Below are 23,124 nucleotides of genomic sequence, written 5' to 3' on the forward strand. Positions count from 1 at the left end.
GACGAGACTTTGTGCCAAGAGATTTAACCACACCCAGGGCTGGAAAAAAAGACAAAGATTAGATGACAAAGTAGAACATCGTAAAGAGGTTAAAAAATGTTGGTGTGATACACATGCAGAGCAGGGTAGAGATAATGAAAGTACTAAAATTCAGAAGTCTCAAAAAAATGATAGTAAAGATTGCAATAGCACTAACAAATGGAAATTATTACTCGGTGAAATAACGGAACAGCGAAAAGAGATTGAATATATCGTTCAGATTTAAACTTTAAGTCGGAGACTTGTAGATCGTCTAATTTGTGTTTCCATCAGGGAAAAGTAGTGTTTCTTCCCAATGAAGAGGTGTATCCGCGACAATTAAAAGATTTGGTGTTTGGTAAAAGTGAAATCTACATATGCAAGTGGCAGAGACGTGAAGTGGCTGGCTCGTAGTGCAGGCTGGGGGTTTGGCAAGCGAAGCAAGCAGGGGGCTTTATAAATTAAATTAAGACCCTGGAAATAAACTGACTAGTCTAATATAATCACATGATTCAAATAAATCAAAGTATAATGATTATCTTTAAAAATTCATCCATAATTCCTGTTTACTATATCCTTGCCAAAGTATGCAAAGAATGCAATATCACTGTCCAATCAATGAACGACGTCATGACATCATAGTGAGAGACCAACTATACGGAAATTTTTAGCATTCAAGGAATGAATATGAGCAGTGTAATCTAGCAAGACGTAGGTGGTGCTGAGCAACAGAGTAGAATATATTTTTGCTGGTTTAACACAGGTTTTAATGTAAGTCAATTTCAGAGATGCTTATACTTTAAATTAGATCAGCCTTTCTCAATATTTTTAAAACGTGGAGTTGTGGTCCTATTGCTGTGTTGATCATTTAATTTTATTTTGCAGCATCTGTGTCTCCTATGTTAAGTTTTATTTAGCACAAAAGCCTATTTATATACAATGAATGTAAATTTTATTAAAATGATGAATTAATAGCTATTATTTTAATTATAAAGTGCAACTGACGGTATTAGTAGATTTTTGGGTCTATTTATCTAACTACACATTCCATAAGGAATTAAACTACAAGAAAAAATTCCCCAAACAGGATATTGTGTCAAACCTTTCCTGTTTTTATGTGTGCTAACTTACGCCATCTGCTCTTCATTTTCATCTATGTGTGAGCATGCAAAGACACAGTTTAGAAGGAGCATTGCTGGAAAGTGATGAGACTCTTTGACTGACTAGATGACTTTTGACATTCCAAAAATATGAAAGAAAACAAAAGACAAATTGAGTACAATTACAGCCAAAGTGTTTATTTTAATTTAGTTTGACTCAAAAAGCTAACCATTAATATGTTGAGGTATGACAAACACACACAGAGCCAGTTGCCTTCTTTTAACCTTTATCTCCACTGACAGTCATATTTTTACCATTCTACGTCTTTTTCATGCTTAGCTTGGACTTGTACGCACTCCAGGCCTGCAATCTGCTGTGATTCTGTCTAATCATTTCCTCTGTAGGATAGGAGCTCACCGTCTCCATGGCGGACTGCATAGATGTGCGAGGAGCATCCTTTAGAAAGAGCTTGTGAGGAATGAAAATGCACTCTGTACCTTCACTGATCTGTGAAATTAAAAAAAAATATATTGTCCATGTATTATGTTAATTTAAATAAAATTCATATGTAATCACTATAACTGCAAAGTCATAAGTGTTTGTTCCTTTTTAATTTTCTTCCTTTTTAGTCATTCTGGTGTGTGTTCAGACTATAATCTATCTATCTATCTATCTATAACAATAATATGACTTTAACCTATCCTGGTTATTTTTCATCTTGAAATATTATAGCATTCAAAACTATCATGTGACCAAAACTGGCAATGCATAAAGTGCTACTCTTTCTTTGTGGCAAAAAAAAATGGCAAGGTGGTTAGTATTCCTGCCTTACAATTCCTAAGTCCTAATTTCAACCGCCACACAGGTCCTTTTTTTTGTTATTATGCACTAACAATTAAATATCCTTTTATGAACAGAGGTGGATTTTTGTGTCAGTGTGTCCTACAATAGAATTGAATCTTGTCTTTATTTTTTGCCATCAGTGTTAGTTGATTAGGTACCAGTTTCCTGTGAAACTGAACTGGATAAGAGATTTAACACATGAATGGATGGATTTATTTTTATTTCTTAAGCATGTATGTCATATAATTCATTATAAGTTGCTATAAATGGTAAATTTTATATTGAGTACTACGGAATATTTGAACAAGTAGTGGATAAATCAGTGTATTGGACTTCATAAGCAGAATAATGCAGCACAGTGAAACTGCAGCTCTATGGCTTATAAAAAGTTTTCACTCTTATTTATTCAATTTTATTGTCTTGTAATAGTGACTTTTAATTTACCTTTTGTAACATAATGTATATTGATAGATAGAATTTTATTTGTCTCCAGGGGGAAATTGTTTTTTTTTTTTACAAATGCTCTATAAATAAATACATAAAAAGATTAATAAACAAATAAATATAGGCACACTATGGTTTGAACACACACCAGAAAGACTAAAAAGATTTTTTTTTTAAAAAAAGTAAAAGCCTCTGACAATCACTGTGAGGCATTATGCAGACATATTGCTGTTGGTATAAAGGAGCCCCAGTAGCGTTTCTTGACACACTTCTGCTGAATAATTCGTTGGCTGAAAGTCCTCAATTTGGTGTGTCAGAGAGAGGATGTGCAACAATATTAATAATGACATTTATTTTTTAATGCTTTCCTTTGCTACTACCTCCAGGGGTTCAAGAGTGCATCCTATACCTAAGCCTGACCTTTTGATTATCGTTTTGATTCAATGGGTCTTTCTTAAAGTGATGTCACCAGCCCAGCACACCAGAGTATAAAAACTGCATTGGCCATCACAGAGTTATAGAAGATGTAATGGAGGTCACTTCCCACATTAAAGGAACGCAGTATCCTAAAGACAAAGATTCTGCTCTGCCCTTTCTTATATAGTTCCTCAGTACTTTGAAACCAGTCCAACCTCTCATTAATATGCACCCTCGAGTACTTGTAGGAGTGGACCACTTGTTTATCCACTCCTTGAATAGAGGGTCTTTGTTAGAGTGAAAGTCAAGAGCCAGCACCATGGTTTTGCTAATGTTAAGTTGCAGACAATTCTCTTTGCACCAACAAGCAAACTTCTCCACCTGACTCCTCTCCTCTGTCTCATCCCCTTTATCAATACACCCCATAAGTGCAGAATCATCTGAGAAATTTTGCAGGTGACCTAACTTGGTGTTATATTTATAGTCTGAGGTGTGTAGAGTGAAGAGACAAGGAGACGGGACTGTTCCTTGTGGTGCTCCAATGTAGTGATCAGTATCAAATAACTGCCATGCCAATGTGAAAATATTATTCTACAGATCAAGGTAAAAAACAGGAAACAACATAACTTCATACAACAATTATTCACTACATAGCGTCCATCTATTTATTAATTGATTTTCAGAACCCATTGATATGAATTCAGAGATGAATAATCAGCATATTGTTCTTTTTACTGTTTTAAAAATAATTTTGATATTGTTCATCTTTTAACTGTAGTTTTTGAAGAAAAATTCTGTTATCTATAAAGAAATTTAAATTGCATTTTAATGATAAAGATTCTTTTAGTAAATTTCTTACCAGGCTCATATTATGGTTACTTACGACACCAACAACTTCTGGTGACAGCTGTGAAAGAGTAACAAATGGAGAAAGTCAGATAAAGTTTAGTATCTGCCAAGTAAAATGAAGAGAAAAGGGCAGTTACTATTGTTGCTGTAAGGAAAGGCTACACACATCAAACATGTAAAGTTTCTTGTTATACACATTATAATTCAACACATAAAGGAAAGCACTACCCAAAAATTATGTTTTTAATTTACTCTCAAAGCAACTCAGGCCCCTTTCTTCAGAAAAGATGCAATACAGAAACTGGAATTCTCTGTGTTTATATGGACACTAAGACAGATACAGCATTGGAAAATCTGCAGAATGAGAGAATAATGTTTAAGATATAATAGAACCCAATGGTGACAAGTTCTGTGTAATGTCAAATGATTAAAAAAAGATCATTGGAAAGGAGAAAACAATTTGCACGTTACTCGTGTTGTATAATCCACATGTCTGTTATCTAGTCATAAAATCATAACAAAAGCATTTTTTGCTAAAATATTAACAGTTAATCAATGTATATATTAAGCAGATAAAACTAATTTCACTTATGCTGTGGTTTTTGACAAGTAGACATGGAGATGCAGATCTTCAGGTAAAAAGCACAGTATGAAAGGAATGTGTATCTTGTTTATGATATATGAGGTATGCTGATTTTTCTGGAAGTATTATTATTAATAATAATTTAGGAAAAAATGTTTGTGTTTTGCCTGTTTTGAACATCCAGTCAGATTACTGGTATGTAGATCATGCAACAAGAATATTTTTTTAACTTTTTTCCATGGACATTTTTCACATCATTTTCTGTTGTACAGCACTTGTCACTATTGGGTTCTATTATGTCATGAACTTTTTTTGCTGCTTTAAAAATATAAGATTATAGTTTTTTTCTAACTACATGGAATAATTAGCATACAAAAAATTTTATTTTTGGGTGGAGTATTCATTTAATAAGGCCAATAGTAATAACCAAAGTATTTATGAATACTACATTAAACAGTTGTGGGAAACAATCCACTGATACATATTGGCTTGCTGTTTCTAGCATACTAGCATAAACTAAGTTTTGAGAGAGTGTTACAAACAAAATCATTTTATTTATATTTATGTTATAAGTTAAAAAATGTAATATTCTTCATTAATAATGCAATACATCACTCTTTACATTTTATAATTTTATTATTTGAAATATGTGCATATTTTATCAGTGAGCTCAGGACTGGAAACATCCACCAAGATCGAACTTGAGCTTCTAACTCACTAATTGTGTGATTTTCCTCTATTTCCATGCCTTTGTGTTTTATTATGTTCTATTTTTTGTTTTTAATTTCCTCCCCGTCTCTTTGTGTTCTTCGCTTATGGAAAAGCTAATATCCTCTGTTCTGTAGCCTTTAGTGCCACAGTTGCCTAAGGGTTATTTAAAGGCATCTTTTTGCTCAGCCCCTTTGCTGTGGTATTAGTTCTTTGTGCCTGTTTTCTTCATCTTCATTTCCCTCTTTGTACATTTTGTAAGTCTTACAATCTTTTGACCATTTCAGTTAAGGATTGTTCTTGGTTTTAATTAGTATTGATCTTGTAATTCGCCAAAGCGTTTTTTCACAATGAACATGCTGTATTTGCTAGTGACCTTGTTTGCCAAATATTTTCCCGCAGATTCGCCATGCAGTTTGCTTAAACAACCATTTTTTTCCAGCGCCCCATGATGCTTTGAGAGGCCAGTGTGAAGAACTTTCACTGTTGCTGAGCTGCATCAGGTCCTGCTTATTGTCACGACTCAATCAGTACTCCTGCCATCCACTCTGTGTGTGTGTAAAAAAACAAACAGGTCACTTGCAGTATTTTCATTTGAGGTGTACGTTAGCCGACCATAATGACAAAATTATGAGTACTGCCACTGGATATTGTGACAGGCGGCTGGCATCCATACTCAGTCAGGACGCCCCTGCACGCTATATTCAGGGGGAGCAGCCCTGGACACTGCAATACCTCCCCCTGGACGCTAGATGGCCGCCTCCCTGGGGTGGAGCAGTGCCTCAGGTTCCCACAAGGCATCCTGGGAACTGGAGTTGGGTGCAGCCCTGTTGGATCCCGCAGGCATCGCCAGGGGCCGCTGTGTTTTCGACTCCTGAGCCCGTATGGGCAACATATTCATCACACCCGGACGTGCAGCAGGAACTCAGGGATCAAGCACCTGGAGCACTTCCGGGTGAACTATAAAAGGAGCCAGCAACCACCACTCAGTGGCCAGAGTTGGGTGGGAGGAGGACAAATCTTACCTGATAGAGAAGATAAATAAATAATTAAAACAAGAAAGAAATCACATGTGATCATATGACTGGAAGCAACTAGTCACTAGTCTTTTGGATTTAGATATTTAGATTTGGGGTGCTTTTGATGGCAGATTTTGTTTTGAATGGCAGGATGCCAGCATTTTACTTTAGGCTAAAGGGGATGGCACATTTTTCCTGACTGGATCAGTGGAGCAGTGATGCCCATTTAAAGCAAATATCACGGAAGCTTCAATGAAGACCTGTGTGCATATTAATCAAGTGTCTCAGTATTACTCCTAGGAATTGCACTTAACATCTGACTAGAATAATAATTTGTCCTGCCCTAGAGTAGGACACGAGAATCGTTATTAAGGAGCCTACACCCACTACCAGCAAGAAGTAGGAGTTCATGTTTCAGAATGAATGGGGTTACAATTTTACATAACCCCAAAATGGCACTCATTAAAAAGTATTTTGTAATTTCCATTGAAAACATGTTGATGTTTCATAGTTTTCTGATGCTAATCCTAAGGCTTCACCACAAAGATAATAATCTCTCTATTATATAAAAAAATCCTTCATCGCAACAAGACTTTTTGGAAGAGAGATTTTTTCAAGTCCCGCAAGATGAGACTTTAGCCTTGAGATTTTTTCAAGTCATGCCCTACTCGCAAACATTTTCAAAGAAGACCACGGTCAGCACAACTCTCATTCATGTGAATGCTTTTGTCTTCACACTGTCTGAGCACTCAGCTCTTATACATTTTAACGTTTTCCTCACTTTAAGTTCCCAATTAAAGAAGACGTATTATGTCCAAATCTTATTGAAGAATTTCATCACGAAGGGTTATCAACATAAAAAATGAGTACACGCGCAATCCCAGCACCGAGAAATGAGGAAGTCAAATGAATTAATGCCAAAGATGTCAATCGGTTACACATCAAATTGGTTAAATGAGTCCAAAAATGTTGAACAGTTACACAGCAAACTGGTTAAATGCGTATCAGTAGACTATGCTGAAACATCCTGCGGAAGAGGAAAACAACAGCTTACAATATCAAGAAAGAATATCTACAACCATTAACAACGTCCAGTGTTACAATGCACGAATTACTGTAGAAAGAAGTATGTATCCAAGAAAGGTAATGTAGTACATCTTCCGCACATAACATTAGACAACAAAGGAGATCCTGATATACCATTCGTATTAAAACGTTAACAGTTCCCAGTTAGAATAGCTTTTGCAAAAACAATTAACACATCTCATTTTATTTCATAGAAAGAAAGAAACAAAATTCAGTCATGGTGCAGTTATACGTTGCATTGATGCAAGAGAAGAAGAAAAAGAAGAATGAAAACATAATAAGTTAGGATATTGTGTGTTAAGCTGTATGTAATTGTTGCCACTTTCCAACAATACCAAGAATAATATTGTAATGAGCCCAGAAATGGAAAGACCAGGACAAACACACAGAACGAGAATTAAGATCAACAATAGGGCGCATTTATTTAACCATCAATGAGCCACAGTCGTACTTTCAAAAGAGTCAACATCTTGCTTTGGCCACAGGAAACACCTCATAAGGTAACAGTTACTAAAGTAAGCCGTGGTTATTCTTACACTGTTTCTTTAATTGCATTCACTTTTCCAGTTTTCCCAGTTGTCTACCAGAGCTACACACTGTGCCTCTCTACATGATCCTTCTCCCCATCTTCTGCAAGTCTGTATTTATTCAATGCCCCAGAAGTCTCCACCTGCCTCCTTGAACCTTCCCAGGCTTGTAAAGTGTAATATGAATGTTCCAGGCACTTGTGAGATGCTTAATAAGGACACAGGTCATTTATGTGCTATAAAGGATTTTTGTTGTCTTTCAAGGATGCCATTGGCCACAAGAGGAGGTTCAACCAACAAAACAAAAATCTAAGTAAAACTGGATATCCCTAACCTCTGATTCTCTGCAATTCTTTTGTGACAACTATTAAACACATTAAACACTCAAAGTACATTCTCATGCAGCTTGTTGTAATCATTACCAAAAACTGTGCAAATGATAGCTTTTCACTAAGTTAGAAATGTGTTGCAATATGAACATTTTCTGTGAAGCAATATTTTTTTTCATTGTCTTACCCAAAAGTTGCCTTCTTCTAAAATTCCCACCTTTAAGGACAAAGTTGAAGATAATGCAGAGGCAGTTGCTGCTGGATTCTATACAAAGTAGCAAAACATTTAATGGTTAAAGTACAGAAACCTTTTCTCATGTAATGAGTACAGTGTATCAACTGATTAAAGAAAATGGATGGTATGATATAAATGATAAATGGAATACCACACTCTGGTTCCAGCTGACAAATTTCAGATATCTAAGATAAATAATTGAGGCAAATTATTTATTATTCTGAAGGCCCTTTGTCACATACTGTACATGCGATTGGGAGATAGCTAAAGGGCCTGAATGACAGTAATTCCACGCCAGACCAGGGGGTAGCTGGGTGCACTGACTGTCTCTCTCAATCTCTTACAGACCATCCACAGGAAACCTTGCAGTGTTCCAATGCCACTGATGGCGTCACTTCTGGTTCCGATGCCAGTGAAGGTGTCACTTCCGGTTCCAGTGTCACGTATGATGTCATTTCTGGTTCTGACGCCACTGATGGTGTCACTTCCAGTTCTGACACCCCTGAAGGTGTTCCAGTGGCATGTATGATGTCACTTCCAGTCCCAGAACATACGGATAATGTCACTTCCGGTTCCAGGCTCCACTGAAGACGTCTCGGCATATAAAGCCACCATCTTAACTACCTAATTCAGTTCAGTTTTGGACTCGGATCTGTGAACATGTCTGTTCTATTTAAACTATTTTTGCAGCCAAGAAACAATTTACGGGTGGCTGTCCCAAACCTTTTTGATGACTTTGTGCCATTCTTGTGACACTTTATAAGGCCTTCATCTCAACCATTAGTTTGTGACTACATCCCTATCATAAGTCATGAGCTATACACATTTAAGCTTGGGCAGCATATACCTTCCATCCCAAAGATGTCTTCTGTTGCTCTGTGCGAACTGTATTCCCTCTGACCCCATTCTACTCTTGCTCTAAACTGCTATCACATCACTCTTTAAATACTGCATGACCTGCCTAGTGTCTGACACAGCATTTGCTATGCTTGACGCATAACAGAATTAGAAACAACTTTCAGAAGATGTGAGTAAGTCAGGGTGTTTTAGTGACTTGTGTGACAAATTTGCACCTTATCCAGAGTTCGTCAGATGCCAGCACCACATAACCCTAAATTTGGTTAAGAGGGCAAAGGAAACAAAAAAGAAAAATGGACAATGATAGTGAAGATCTAGCCACATTCAGATTTCTTGTATAAAGATAAGAAAACTAGTAAACATGCTCATGTCTACATATATATTTAGCATAACATTTTTTTTTTCTGTAAGCTGTATGCAGCCGATAAACACACTGTCTTTATTTAGTTTTGTAGCCCCTCCTTTAACTTGATTTAAGCACAGAGAGCTTAGCTTTAATAACTGAAGAGTGAAGTGAAAGCCATAATGATAGCATGAATAAGCTGTGAGTGAACTGATATCCCTTCTAGGGCTGGTTCCTGGCTCCCCTCATCCCTGCACTGGATTAGTGGGTTTGAGAATGTTATGTTATACTACAATTGAATGGATGAATTATAATAATACAATTAAAGTGATCAGAGCTACAATTTTTATGTTTCATGCATTTTAAAAACTATTTTAAAAGCTTACCTTTTTGGACTGTACCTTCTGTGTGTACAAATGCATACTGTTAGCTAGAAAACCAAGAGAAAACCAATGATTCAATACAATTCTTGTCACAGCTCTTTTATTCTTAACACACTTGATTTCAGTAACAGACAAACCAAATCACATACAGTATGCTGCATATTGGGAAAAGTTTGAAAATGTCAGCAGAAGCACGAAACTGAACAAATTCCATTGGAGAGATCATTTTTATAGAAGACACACAAATAAAAATAAAATGCATTCATTACATTGAATTTCCCCCGCTCGCCAATACTGTACTGGAAAAAATTGAAAAATGACATAATGAATGAACATTGAAATATAAACAGCTATATGTCAGCATATGCATTTGACAGCTATCTAGTATATACCTACCCAAGTCATATATTTTTTATCTACTTTTAATGAAGTGGCCAAAATCTGTGTGTTAAGCATGGGAGAGTAGAAGACACCACAAACTTACATTCTAATTGAATAAGAACATGGCAGCAATATGCCATAATTTTAATGACATGAATCACCATCTGCCCAAAATATCTGTGAGGACACTGAGATGTAATACAGAAATAACATTGGCAAAACAAGTGATAGAAGCAAATAAACAACATCAAATAATCAATATTATATTAAAATATGTTGAAATATTTCAATCTATTGAGCGTTTTCTGCATTGATAATTACTTCTCATTCTCCATCTGTTAAACTTATGATTATGACTCAGTCCTGTAATTGTGTCAACAACCTGTCTTGACCATTTAGGAATTTTCCAAAAATGAAATGATCTGCAGAAAAAGTTTTACTGAATGACAGACAGTGGCATTTTGGCTTGAAGGTTTTAGTGGGGCTTAATGGACGTGTGAGAGAGATGCTGATAGAAGGGATGAAGATATCTCAACATCAGCATCAAATACTCAATTGAAAACAGACACAAAAATATTTATACATTTTCCAAAATTTTGCTCAGTGTGCAAAGTGCTAAATCATATCGTATATAAGGAACTGACGTAATTCATGATAATGATGGCAGCTACTCCAAAACAGTGAGATGTTCAGGTTTACACATGCCTTAAATTGCCTCATAAAAAAATCAGCCAATGAGTTACTTAACAGGTGTCTAGGCTTCAAGAACCAAGGCAGAACTGAAACATGAACACAGGTCAGTCGAGAATGCTGTGAGATCCATCAGCCAGCTCAAGCAACCCAGAAACAAACTAGTGGCACCAGCCGCAAAGAAAATGTCACAATATCCAGAAAGAAAGCATATCATTGACAACTGGAAAAATGTGAGTATGGTTACCCAGTTGAGTTTGCTATAAATATTTTAACGATACATTAAATTATTGACGCAAGTTTACTACTTAACTAATTTTTGCCCAAGAGCAAACACGCCATTGGTGACAGCAATAGTTACTTACTGGTGTTTAGCAGATTCATTGTAAGACAGACGTACGGATTGACGCATGGAGATTTTAGACACTAAAGTATTCGTTTTCAGGACAGATAAAAAGTAATTGCTAGACTTTTCCAATGTCAAAATACCAGAGATGTTCTTAAGTTTGCTTACTGCTCTCGAACTAATCTATACTAATAAAAGGCAAAGCCCTCACTCACTGACTGACTGACTGACTCACTGACTCATCACTAATTCTCTAACTTGCCGTGTAGGTAGAAGGCTGAAATTTGGCAGGCTCATTCCTTACTGCTTCCTTACAAAAGTTGGGCAGATTTCGAAATTCTACGCGTAATGGTCATAACTGGAAGCTATTTTTCTCCATTTACTGTAATGGAGTTGAGCTCGAAAGCCGTTGGGGGGCGGAGTGTCGTGTGACATCATCACACCTCCCACGTAATTACGCAGTACGTAGAAAACCAGGATCGAAAAAGCTCTTAAGAAAACATGCAATATATAATTAAGAAGGCAGCGAAACAATTAGAAGTGAGCGAGTGACATATAAAACCATATTCAGCGGCTCACGTGAACTGCGCGAGTCGCAGACAAAAAGCAACAGTTCCAAAGAGTGCTGAACAAAAACCAAATTACACTGATTACACTACAGATAAACCACACGCCGTGGCACAATAGTAGAGGCTTCGCCTCTGGCGCCAACGTCCGAGGCTCGATTCCCGAGAGGGGATGCACTGAGTATGTATGCACGCATTTTTATTCATTTTAACTTTGCATCCCCTTGGTTTGAGACGTATGAAAAAATTTGCGGTTAACGCAGAAAGACAGATCACCAATTGAAGTTTTATGAATAATGGATAATTTATTCGCGATTAATGATTGTTTTGGTAAAGCCATACTCAGTGTATATATTAGATGAATGGTAAAAAAGTAAGAGCGAGGGGAGGGTAACTTATTGAGGCACGCAGGCAAAACCACAATAGCACGTGGGCTCGATGTACTGTAGTGCGCGTCAACTCGATCTGAATTGCGATCACATTCGAAAAAATATATCTTTTCAAGTTCTATTTAGTCCATATGTGTCAAACTCAAGGCCCACGGGCCACATCCGGCCCGGCGTGTAATTAAATCAGGCCCGCGAGATCATTTTATATACTGTATTATTGTTATTAATGGCCCGGGGATATGAAGCGCTGGTAACACAATAAACTACAGATCCCATAATGCAGCGCTTCAGCTGCCTTGCCGAACACTTACCGCGTTAATCAAGTCTAGCTTATGATGCTGCAAGTTATTGCGAAGCTAGCCCACATGATGCTGAAGAGAAAAGGTGATTCTGACCATAGAGCCTTTAAAAACCGATGGGAGGCTGAGTATATGTTTACTGACATTGCCGGTAAACCCGTGTGTCTCATTTGTGGAGCTAATGTGGCTGTAATTACAGAATTTAATCTAAGACGACACTATGAGACAAAACATCAAGATAACCTGAAAGACCTGAATGCAATGCACAAGATACAGAAAGCAGAAGAGTTAAAGAAGAATCTGACACTTCAGCAGACGTTTTTACCCATGCAAAATCACAAAGTGATTTCAAGTGAAGCTACTTTTATGGGAGACACAAATGCACCAGTGCAACTTGCCCCACTTTCCCTGTTGCCAAGTAATGTTGAACCAAGTCGGCACTACGGTGTTCCCAAATACGCACTTTGCTGATAAACTGAGCGCACTGAGTTCACATGGCGCTTTGGTGGCTTTGAAGAACAAAAAAAGAATTTTGAGTTGTTTCGCAAACCATTTGCCGTCGATGTGGAAACTGCACCTGTGCAGATTCAGATGGAGGTGATTGAGCTGCAGTGTAATGGCACACTGAAGGCAAAGTACGATACTGCAGGGCCCGCACAGTTTATTCACTCCATTCCCGCAGAAATGCTCCAGCTCCGTCTACATGTGGCTCCAACCTTGTGCATGTTAGGTAGCACATATCTGTTTGAAAAGCTCTTCTCAGTCATGAAGACTAACAAAACAGCACACAGGAGTCGCCTCACTGATGAGGACCTGCAGTCCATCCTGAGAATCTCCACAACACAGAACCTTACACCAAACATAAATGAACTTGTTGCCAAAAAAAGATGCCAGGCGTCCAGCTCTGATAAAATGACATAAGAGCAAAGACAACTGAATGATTTGATTTGTTATTGCTGAAAAGAACAAATTTTATTTATATTTCCAGGTTTTGTTATGCACCATGTTCATATTTGAATTTGTATAATTTTGACAAAATCTTTTGGGATATTTAAAATGTAACTTTATTTTTTATATAAAATTACATAAGAGTAAAGAAATTTGAATGTTTGTTCTTTTAACGTTTACTTTATTTCTAACTTGTATAATTTAGACAGGATATATTTTTATGGAGAGCAAAATATTATAAGTTATTTAAGGTTTGAGTTCATTTATTCCGGAATAATATTCTGTCGACTAAATAAAAATTCCTTCTATTTAAAATTTAAATAGAACTTGAACAGAAACGATAGTTCATAATATCCACGCAGACTTGCACGTAAGAGCGGGTGTCATCTGTTTTAACAAACAGCATATTGCACTGATATGAAATAGCCTGCCCATTTAATTATTTAGGAATGGATAGATAAATTAAGATTTTGTAGAAATAATGTTTTTAATTTTTCTTCCTCGATGGATTCTGGCACCCCCAGCAACAGCTGCTTGCACCCCAAAGGAGATATATATATATATATATATATAGATATAGATATTGATAGATAGAGAGATATAGATATAGATATACATATATATACAGATAGATAGATAGAGATATAGAGATATATATATATATATATAGATAGATATATATATGTATGTATATGTGTGTGTATATATGTTGTAATAGAATAGGGCGCTCCTCGCACCCTTGTACCCTCAGACTATACGTCAGACACCAGGTAAAAGTCCAAAGATGATATTTATTATAATAATAAAGTGCACAAAGCACACTCTCCACCACAATTCTCCAATAATAATCACAAATACAATAAACCAATCCTCCACTCCCAGACGCTTAGCCACCCTGCCTCCCAACTCAGCTCATCGTCTGGGAGCTCCCACAGTCCTTTTATATTCTGTGACCCGGAGGTGTTCCTTCCCAACAGTCCACAAGTCCTTATTCCTTCAGGGTAAATAATGTTTTTTCTCACCCCGGAAGCCCATCGCTCTTCCTATGACGAACTTCCGGGTCATAGGGCATGAAGAACTCTTCGGTCCTCCCTGCAGCTCCCTCTCGTGGCCCCCATGGCATCCAGCAGGGCGGTGCATAAAAACTACATGGTCCATAATGCCCTGCTGGTCTTCTGGGGACCTCCATGCTGCAAGGAGGGCTCCACCTGGTGGCTTGGGGGTATTGGCCGGGGTACATGGTATAGTTATTTTTATATATTTTAAGCCCTTATAAACTCTCCCACACTGTTAACATTATTAGAGCCCTCTAGACATGAAATAACACCTTTTAGTCAAAAGTTTAAACTGTGCTCCATGACAAGACAGAGATGACAGTTCTTTCTCACAATTAAAAGAATGCAAATATATCTTCTTCTCTTCAGGAGCAGAGAATTTCAGAGAGAGAGAGAGACGCTCGCAAAGAAAAGCAAACAATCAAAAAATCAATACGTGTGCTTTTAAGTTTGCCGCGGCATTTTTTAGAGGAGCGTCAGTATCTTCTAAGAAAACAGCCTCTGTGCAAACAGCCCCTCTGCTCACATCTCCTCCGTCAGGCGCAGAGAACGTCAGAGAGAGAGAGAGAGAGTGCGCGCGAGATTAAAGCAAATAATCAAAAAATCAATAAGTGTGCTTTTGGAAGCACCGCGATGATGCAAGTACTATAAATTAAAAGACCCATTGTCCGCAGAAATCCGCGAACCAGCGAAAAGTCCATGATATATATTTAGATATGCTTACATTTAAAATCCAGATAGAGTGAAGCCGCGAAAGTCGAAGCGCGATATAGCAAGGGATTACTGTATATATGTTTATATGCGTGTGTGTGTGTGTGTATATATATATATATATATATATATATATATATATATATATATATATATATATATATATGCCAGCAACACTCATGACAATGACAAAACAATTACATTGTCAGTCATGTTATGTTATTATTAAAAATGTTTCCTTTTCTTTTTCATTACTTCTTTAACACACTGCTACTTCAATAGCCTATGAGTCATCTGAAGAAAGGGAAACCAGGCTGTCTGCCAACAGGAGAAAGGCTGCTGATGCAGGAGTGGATGAAACATTTGAAGAAAGGGATGGCAGGCTGTCGGCCAACACAATACGATTTAAGTTTTGGTCTTTTTGACTGACTGGTGCTATTTGTTTGTCCGCCATACAAATCTACACCGGGCGTCCGATCGCCACCAAACTGGGGATGGGGCTCCTTTGTGACCAGGAGGAGGTCATGGGGTATGTTTGGTTTGGACAAATGTTCGTGGTGAAGCGCAGGGCAACATTACAGAGACACAACGTTCGGCACAGGTGGCGGTACTTATCATCGACAAGAGGGCCGCACGTTGCAACAGACGTTAACGGCGGCGCCATCTAGCGGCACGTTTGGTCCCTGTGCGTCACTCTTTACCAATGTTTCTTTAAATTGCCAACAGATGGCGGAAGTGTCCAAGTATGAGAAGGCCGACTGCTTTCATCGGGTGAAGGGGAAGTGCCATATGGATGTAAAACATGACCGACACACTAAGCGTGACTGGCTTTCCATATTTGTGGTGCTATTTGCTCGCTTTCCGACTCACAGTACGATTTCAGTCTTGGTCTTTCTGACTGACTGGTGCTATTTGTTCACTTTGCAACGTATTGTAAATAACGTGCATTCATCTCACTGTGGTACTTATTCCATATGTAATACCATGCATTACATTATAATTGTCCTGCTTTTCGCTATTATACCCATGCCACCGAAAAAAAGATGTAGAATTAGAAAGTCCACTTCCGATGCCAGAAAAAAGTCTATTTCAAGGGCGTCTGAAGCGTTGTGCATGACATGACGATGTTTTCATACAAACAATTCCACTAATTCCGAATGATTTACCCTTTGATTTCAAACTACTACAATCTCCTGTTCGTTTGGCTTTTGATATGTCAATTAATGGCACTCAAGGCCACTCACTGCAAGTTAAAGCCATCAATTTGGAAAATCCATGCTTTTCACACACACAACTCTATGTATCATGTTCTAGAGTGAGCAATCCTCACAATTTGTTCATTTTCGCACCACAAGGATACTGTATCCCAAGTCTCTGGAATAACCACTTATATTACCTATTACAATAAAATTTCAATCACAAAACTGTTTGTTCAATTTCTATGTTCTGTTTCTTTTCATTTGGTAAATTCACCGGTTATAGATTCCCGGGCAACGCCGGGTACTCTAGCTAGTTCTTTATAAAAAGCAAAGTGCAGGTGAACTTCTAACATGAAGTTCACTCTTATAGTGGCCACAGTGAGGTCACATCACGATTCATGCACATGGATATGATGTAGCAATCTTGCAATGGTCATAATATCAGAATAATGCTGATAACATTCTAGATGTCTGATCTTTATATTACAAACATTAACAAAATCATGACTAAATAATTTTTTAATAAAAGATCTTCTTAATAATTTCAGATTTCTTTTCTACTCCATTGTGTCAAAGGTTTCTGGCCTGTGTGTCTTCTGTGTGGAGTAAGAATGTCTTGTCCATGTTTGCTTTTGCTTCTTTTTAACTTTTCATGAGGTTCAGTTGCCCCATTGTGAGCTAGTACTTCCATTCTATCTGTAAGTTACCTTTTCTAGCTAATATTTCTAGAAAAGCTGTTTTTTCTTAGTTCCTCTCTTTTTTAAACAAACATCAGATCTTTGATAAATTTCAGTCTGGTTTCAGAGCATGTCACAGTGAAGAATCTGCTTTTCTAAGGGTATCAAATGATCTGTTACATATAGCCGATGCTGGGGACTGTGCATGTCTAACAGTGCTGGATATACTGTAAGTTCTACCTTTGATATCATTGGCCATACTTTTCTGTTAAATCGTTTGAAGCACTTGGTAGACATTAAGGACACAGTTGTTTTAATAACAGATTTTTTTTTTTGTTTCCATTGACACTTTTTCCTCCTCTTCTGCTACAGTATCATGTGGAGTTCCCCAAGGATCCACTTTGGCACAACACTCTATGCCCTATATGTGCTTACTATAGGATCAGTTATTTAACATCACAATATTGCAATTCATTGCAATGTTGATGACATACAGTTGTATCTGCCTCTGAAGCACACTGATAAAGGTTCAGGAACCTGTCTGCTCGACTGTGTTAGTTATGTTAAATGCTGGATGGCTAATAACTTCATTTAGTTCAATGAAAATAAGACAGATGTGCTACTTTTTGGCCGTCCAGTTCCCATTAGTAGCCTTGCCAATAACGTTGGCCTTCTGTCCCCCCATATTAAAACACATGCAAAAAAAGCAATCGGGAGATTTTTGATTCTTCTCTCTGTTTCGACACAGATAAATGCTGTGGTCAAGGGTTGTTTCTGTCATCTCAGAAAAATAGCCAAAATCAAGTCCATCTTATCTGCCAAAGACCCGGGGCCTTATGAATAAACGGTGCGTATGCACAAAAATGTTGCATACGCCCTTTTCCATGCTCACATCACGATGTATAAAAACTAAACTTGGCATAAAGCCACACTCATTCTCATGCAAGGTCAAACCATAGTGTATGCAAGTTCTCTGCTCGGTTTTGCAAACTGGCGGCACCCAGCATCAAAGCAGTGCTACCGTTTCTGGGTGGCTTCCCTTTATTTTTTAGATTCACATCCCTGACACAGCTTTATCAAATACACTGACATTAATTGCATATCGTTTTTTAGTTTAAGGCATCTGATTGTAATCAATCTGTAACCATATAATAATGCACAGAATGGTCAAACTATTCCAAATACCTTAACTGGTTTAGCACTGTTACTCTCAGTGCACCAATGAGTATTTAAACCACTGAGCGTGAAATCACAACTCTACACCAGCTGATTGGAAAGCTGATTGTGTGTCAGGACCAGAGAGAATTATCGGGGTACTGCTTCTAGCACACGCTGCCTCAGCCATGCGCACAGTCTATTTGAACTTCCCCGATTCGGTAAACGATTCAGAGCCTTTCCTGCAAGAGTCTAGCAGTTCAGAAACAGTTTCATCCCAAGAGATATAAACTCACTCAATCAGTCCATCAAATGCTCCCAGTAGAACTGTTTGTACTTATAAGTACAATTACCTCACTGTAAGTTTGCATTACAGTTGTAATATTGCACAACCAGAGCCACTTATGCTTTCATATTATATATTTTTCATTTTTTATCGCATTATTATTATTGTTTTTGATGTTGTTATTTTACCATATTATAGGTAAACCCCCGTGACCCTGTAGTTAGGATATAGCGGGTTGGATAATGGATGGATGGATGGATAGGTAAATATGTTTATGGAGGATTTGCATATTGACTCTGATTGCACCATACAATAACAATGAAGGAATTCAATTCAATTAAATAGAAGAGAGCGCATATTTCTAGATGATGACTGGCTTCTAAGTCAATTTAGATTTCCAGGCGCTATCTTCTTGGAGCTCTTGATATCATTTTTCAGATGAAATGCAATAAAGTATATATATTACATTATACAGACATATTTTTAATTTCATTTAAATAATGTATACTGTTATGAACTGGCACTCCATTCAGGGATTGGTCCTGCCTCATGCTATATGCTTGCTGGGACTGGCGCAACCCTAGATGGATAGATGGATTGAATAATTAAACATGTACTACGAAGATATTTCAATATTCGTTAAAAGTTTGAAGAATTGCTGTTCTAAGCTTACAGATGGCTTGGCATTTATTAAAGAGCTGATTGCATGGTGATTGGTTACTTGGCAAAAGAAAAGGAAGGACAGTTATACCCCTGTGCCACTGTGGCCCTATGTTTAATACATGCTTTAGTTAATTTCATCATGAAAATGATATCAAGTATACATCTTAGTATTTAAATTGTTCAGGGAGCTGTAATACTGTATCATCAATGTAATGGATTCTGTGTCCTGTCGTCGTAAGAGAAAGCTGGCTTAAGAATCAAGTAGTGATTCACACACATAGATTGAACAGAAGAACACACAAAATGTGCTACTTTAGTTACGATGGGATTTGAGAAACTAGTAAATTAAGTTTATGACGTTCTGCTTTAATGACAAAATAAACTACGTGATTAAAGTGGAAATTCTGAGATTAAAGCTGACATTTCAAGCTTTTTTTTTTCACTGTGTCCCTATATTTTTCTTTTCTCTGTACCCTAATAAGCTTCCATATGACACTCAAATGGTGGTCTATGACTCACTTTTTCATGGCGACTTTGATATCTGACGTCTTTATTATTTCGGGCACTGTGTGACTTTCTGAACTTTCGATCAACTTCCTTTTGTTGTTTCTACAACTGCTTAAACCAACAAATAGTACTCCTTTCCTTGCCTACACTTGGCATTCGTTGATATTCTTCTTTTATCCCTGTGCTTTTGCCATTGTCTTTTCACAGAACACTGAACTTAAGGGAATATTTACATTGATTTGCATATTCGGGGCAGTACGGTGGAGCAGTGGTAGCGCTGCTGCCTCACAGTAAGGAGACCTGGGTTCACTTCCCGAGTCCTCCCTGCGTGGAGTTTACATGTTCTCCCTGTGTTTGCGTGGGTTACCTCCGGGTGCTCCGGTTTCCTCCCACAGTCCAAAGACATGCAGGTTAGGTGCACTGGCAATTCTAAATGGTCCCTATTATGTGCTTTGTGTGTGTGTGTGCCCTGCAATGGGCTGGCGCCCTGTGTTGGCTGGGATTGGCTCCAGCAGATCCCCATGACCCTGTAGTTAGAATATAGGAGGTTGTATAAAGGATAGATGGATGGATTTGCATATTCAAAGAGGCATAATTCTGGGAGGAGTCTGGGAGGGGCGATACGAGCATGCACGAGGATTACATTTCACACAGACTGGGATTTATGTAGCGAAAGTGCATGGACGTTGGCTTACACACAGTTTTCTGCATCTGAATTTTTTTGTGCATAGCCACATCGGCTTTTGTCCATACGCCATGTTTTAGTATGAATTCTACGCACGCCGTTATGCATGAGGCCCCGGGAGACTGCTATCCATGTCTTTGTCTCCAAAAGATTGGATTATTGCAATTCACTATATCTTGGAGTCAGTCTGGATTCCCTTTCACATCTTCACCTGGTTCAAAATGCAGCTGCCAGATTGTCAACAGATTCCTGCAAGAGGGAGCATATTACTTCTGTTTTGGTGTCTCTTCATTGGATCTCTCTTCATCAGGATAAGGTTTAGAATGCTCTTCATCCAATATACTTCTTCCATGACACCTAGATCATCTTCGCAATTTCTTTCATCTGTGCCACGTTCTTGCTTTATAAGGAAAAGGGGGCTCAACTTTATCAGTGGCTGCTCCACAACTCTGGAATGAGTTACCTTTATTTGTCAGAACCGCTTCCACAGTCCTGACATTTAAATCCTGTTTAAAGCTGCATCCTTTTTCACTGGCTTTTGGAGACACTGAATAATGTGTTTGCTTCGCTAGCTTATGGGTTGGGAGACCAAATTGTATTGTCTTTGTTTGTATAGATTATCCAGTATTTTTATGTCTCAGTTTTATGTGTGTTTTACTTTGTATAGCACTTTGGTGCAGCTGTTTTAAAATATTCTTTGTGAATACATTTGATTTGATTTTGTATGAATAAGTACATATCATTGTACATGTTTCACTAATACAATGTCTTACTTGTGTTGCTAAACGGATGAATAGTAATTTTCTCAAGCTAAATAAAGAGAAAACAGAAATTTTAGTGATTGGCAATAATGGATCTAATGAGGTTATTAGAAATAAACTTGATGCATTAGGATTAAAAGTCAAGACGGAGGTAAAGAAGTTAGTGATAACTGTTGACTGTGACCTGAATTTTAAATCGCATATTAATCAGACCACTAGGACAGCATTTTTTCACTTAAGAAACATAGCAAAAGTTAGACCTCTTATAACACTGCAAGATGCTGAGTAATTAGTTCACGCGTTTGTTTTCAGTCGACTAGATTACTGTAATGCACTCCTCTCAGGACTACCCAAAAAAGACAAATTGTTTGCAACAAGTGCAGAATGCAGCTGCTAGAATCCTAACTAGGAAAAGAAAATCTGAGCACATTTCTCCAGTTTTGATGTCACTACACTGGTTACCTGTGTCATTCAGAATTGACTTTAAAATACTGCTTATGGTTTATAAAGCCTTAAATAATCTCACCCCATCTTATATATCGGAATGTCTGACACCTTATATTCCAAATCGTAACCTGGGGGCTGGGTGGTCCCGTGGTCTGGAACCCCTGCAGATTTTATTTTTTCTCCAGCCGTGTGGAGTTTTTTATTTTGTTTTTTTATGCCCTCCCTGGCCATTGGACCTTACTTTTATTCTATGTTAATGAGTTTTGTCTTATTTTTCTTATTTATTTACTTTGTCTTTTTTCTCTTTCTTCATCATGTAAAGCACTTTGAGCTACATTATTTGTATGAAAATGTGCTATATAAATAAATGTTGTTGTTGTACATCTGTGATGCACTTGTTTCCCTATGCAGGTTAACTCCCCACCCTAAAAGAGATAAAGTGGAAGAGAAAATATATATGGGTTATATGATGTAAACAGTGTAAACTATCATATGACTACAGAACCAAGTGTTTAGGTGGGAGTTAATTTATCTGCACAGGTTATGCAGTATAAGCCAGTGGTCTTGTACTTTGTTCATGACTTGACAAACCCTTGGTGAAGGAGAATCCTGTAGAATCCCATTTGTTTGAATAAAAGTTGTACCTCATTTGTCAGAAACACCTTTGCATTTCCAGTTTTGTTCCATTTCTGCATATTATCTGTAAACTCATCTACATGCTACTATAATCCATAGTGAGAACCTCCTCTGTCTGTGCCTCCCAGGGCCATCTTAACAGCATCATAGCCCCCCAGGCAAAGTATTGCACTGGGGCCCCTGTTTTGATAGCAAAACAGAAGCATTTGTAGGCATAAGAAACGCCATGAGCCCCTATGCTCCTGTGACCCCTGACCAGTGCACATTGTGCCCATAGGTTAAGACGGCCCATCACTGCCTCCCATAATAATTTACCCTGAGAAGCTCTCATTGGGCCTCCTTTCCTTGTGCCTCGTAAGTGTTTGGAAGAGTGTTCAGGTCACTCATGGGTTTTTGGTAGGATATGGGCCACTAAAGTTTCATGTCTTCTGAGCTGTGAGCCTTCTACATAATCCTCCTGTGTTTTCTGTCTCTTTGTGGCAATTTGCCATCCCCTCACCTTATCTAATACACAATTGTCATAAGACAAGTCTCTTTTTGCTTTTCTTTGTAAATGCCTAGCTCATATACCAAAAACATTATTGCTATTTATTTGTAAATGATAATGTTCTATACACAATGTGAGTAATGGCATAGGGTAAGATTTAATAATTTACTTAAGTGCCCAGTGACACTGATCAGCAGATGGGCTGGTGGATGCAGAACTGTTGTCAGGCTCTGGTCATAATTTATTTGTTTTTCACAATATTATGTTTAATTCTAGTCTCCTATTTACTTAGAAATTAATTATTCCTAGATTGTTTACTATTGATTTTTCCAGTGTTGTTCATCAATGACGTTGCTGGTGTCCTTATCCATTGTGCATGTTGCTGGGGATGCGTTTTTTGTTGCCAAGTGTGCGTGTGCATTTCTAACATGTCATTTCAGACAGAGCTCCACATAGAGAGTATGTCTATAACTTTAGAAGAAATAGTAAATAA

The 23,124-nt window shown here is 37.7% G+C and overlaps 1 protein-coding gene across 1 annotated transcript in view; it reads right to left on the bottom strand.

The window, feature by feature from the left end:
* Positions 1–1,068: 1,068 nt before the first annotated feature.
* LOC120527454 overlaps positions 1,069–23,124 on the bottom strand; it is a 203,968-nt gene continuing 181,912 nt past the window's right edge. The window contains exons 14-17 of the mRNA XM_039750877.1: positions 9,747–9,790; positions 8,112–8,189; positions 3,683–3,730; positions 1,069–1,626 (exon numbers count right to left, since the gene is read on the bottom strand). Of these exons, the coding sequence (XP_039606811.1) occupies positions 1,438–1,626; positions 3,683–3,730; positions 8,112–8,189; positions 9,747–9,790 (359 nt within the window). The 3' untranslated portion in view covers positions 1,069–1,437. The remainder of the gene's footprint in view (positions 1,627–3,682; positions 3,731–8,111; positions 8,190–9,746; positions 9,791–23,124) is intronic.

The sequence above is a fragment of the Polypterus senegalus genome, chromosome 4 (genome assembly GCF_016835505.1).
Source record: "Polypterus senegalus isolate Bchr_013 chromosome 4, ASM1683550v1, whole genome shotgun sequence".
Classification (NCBI taxonomy): domain Eukaryota; kingdom Metazoa; phylum Chordata; class Cladistia; order Polypteriformes; family Polypteridae; genus Polypterus; species Polypterus senegalus.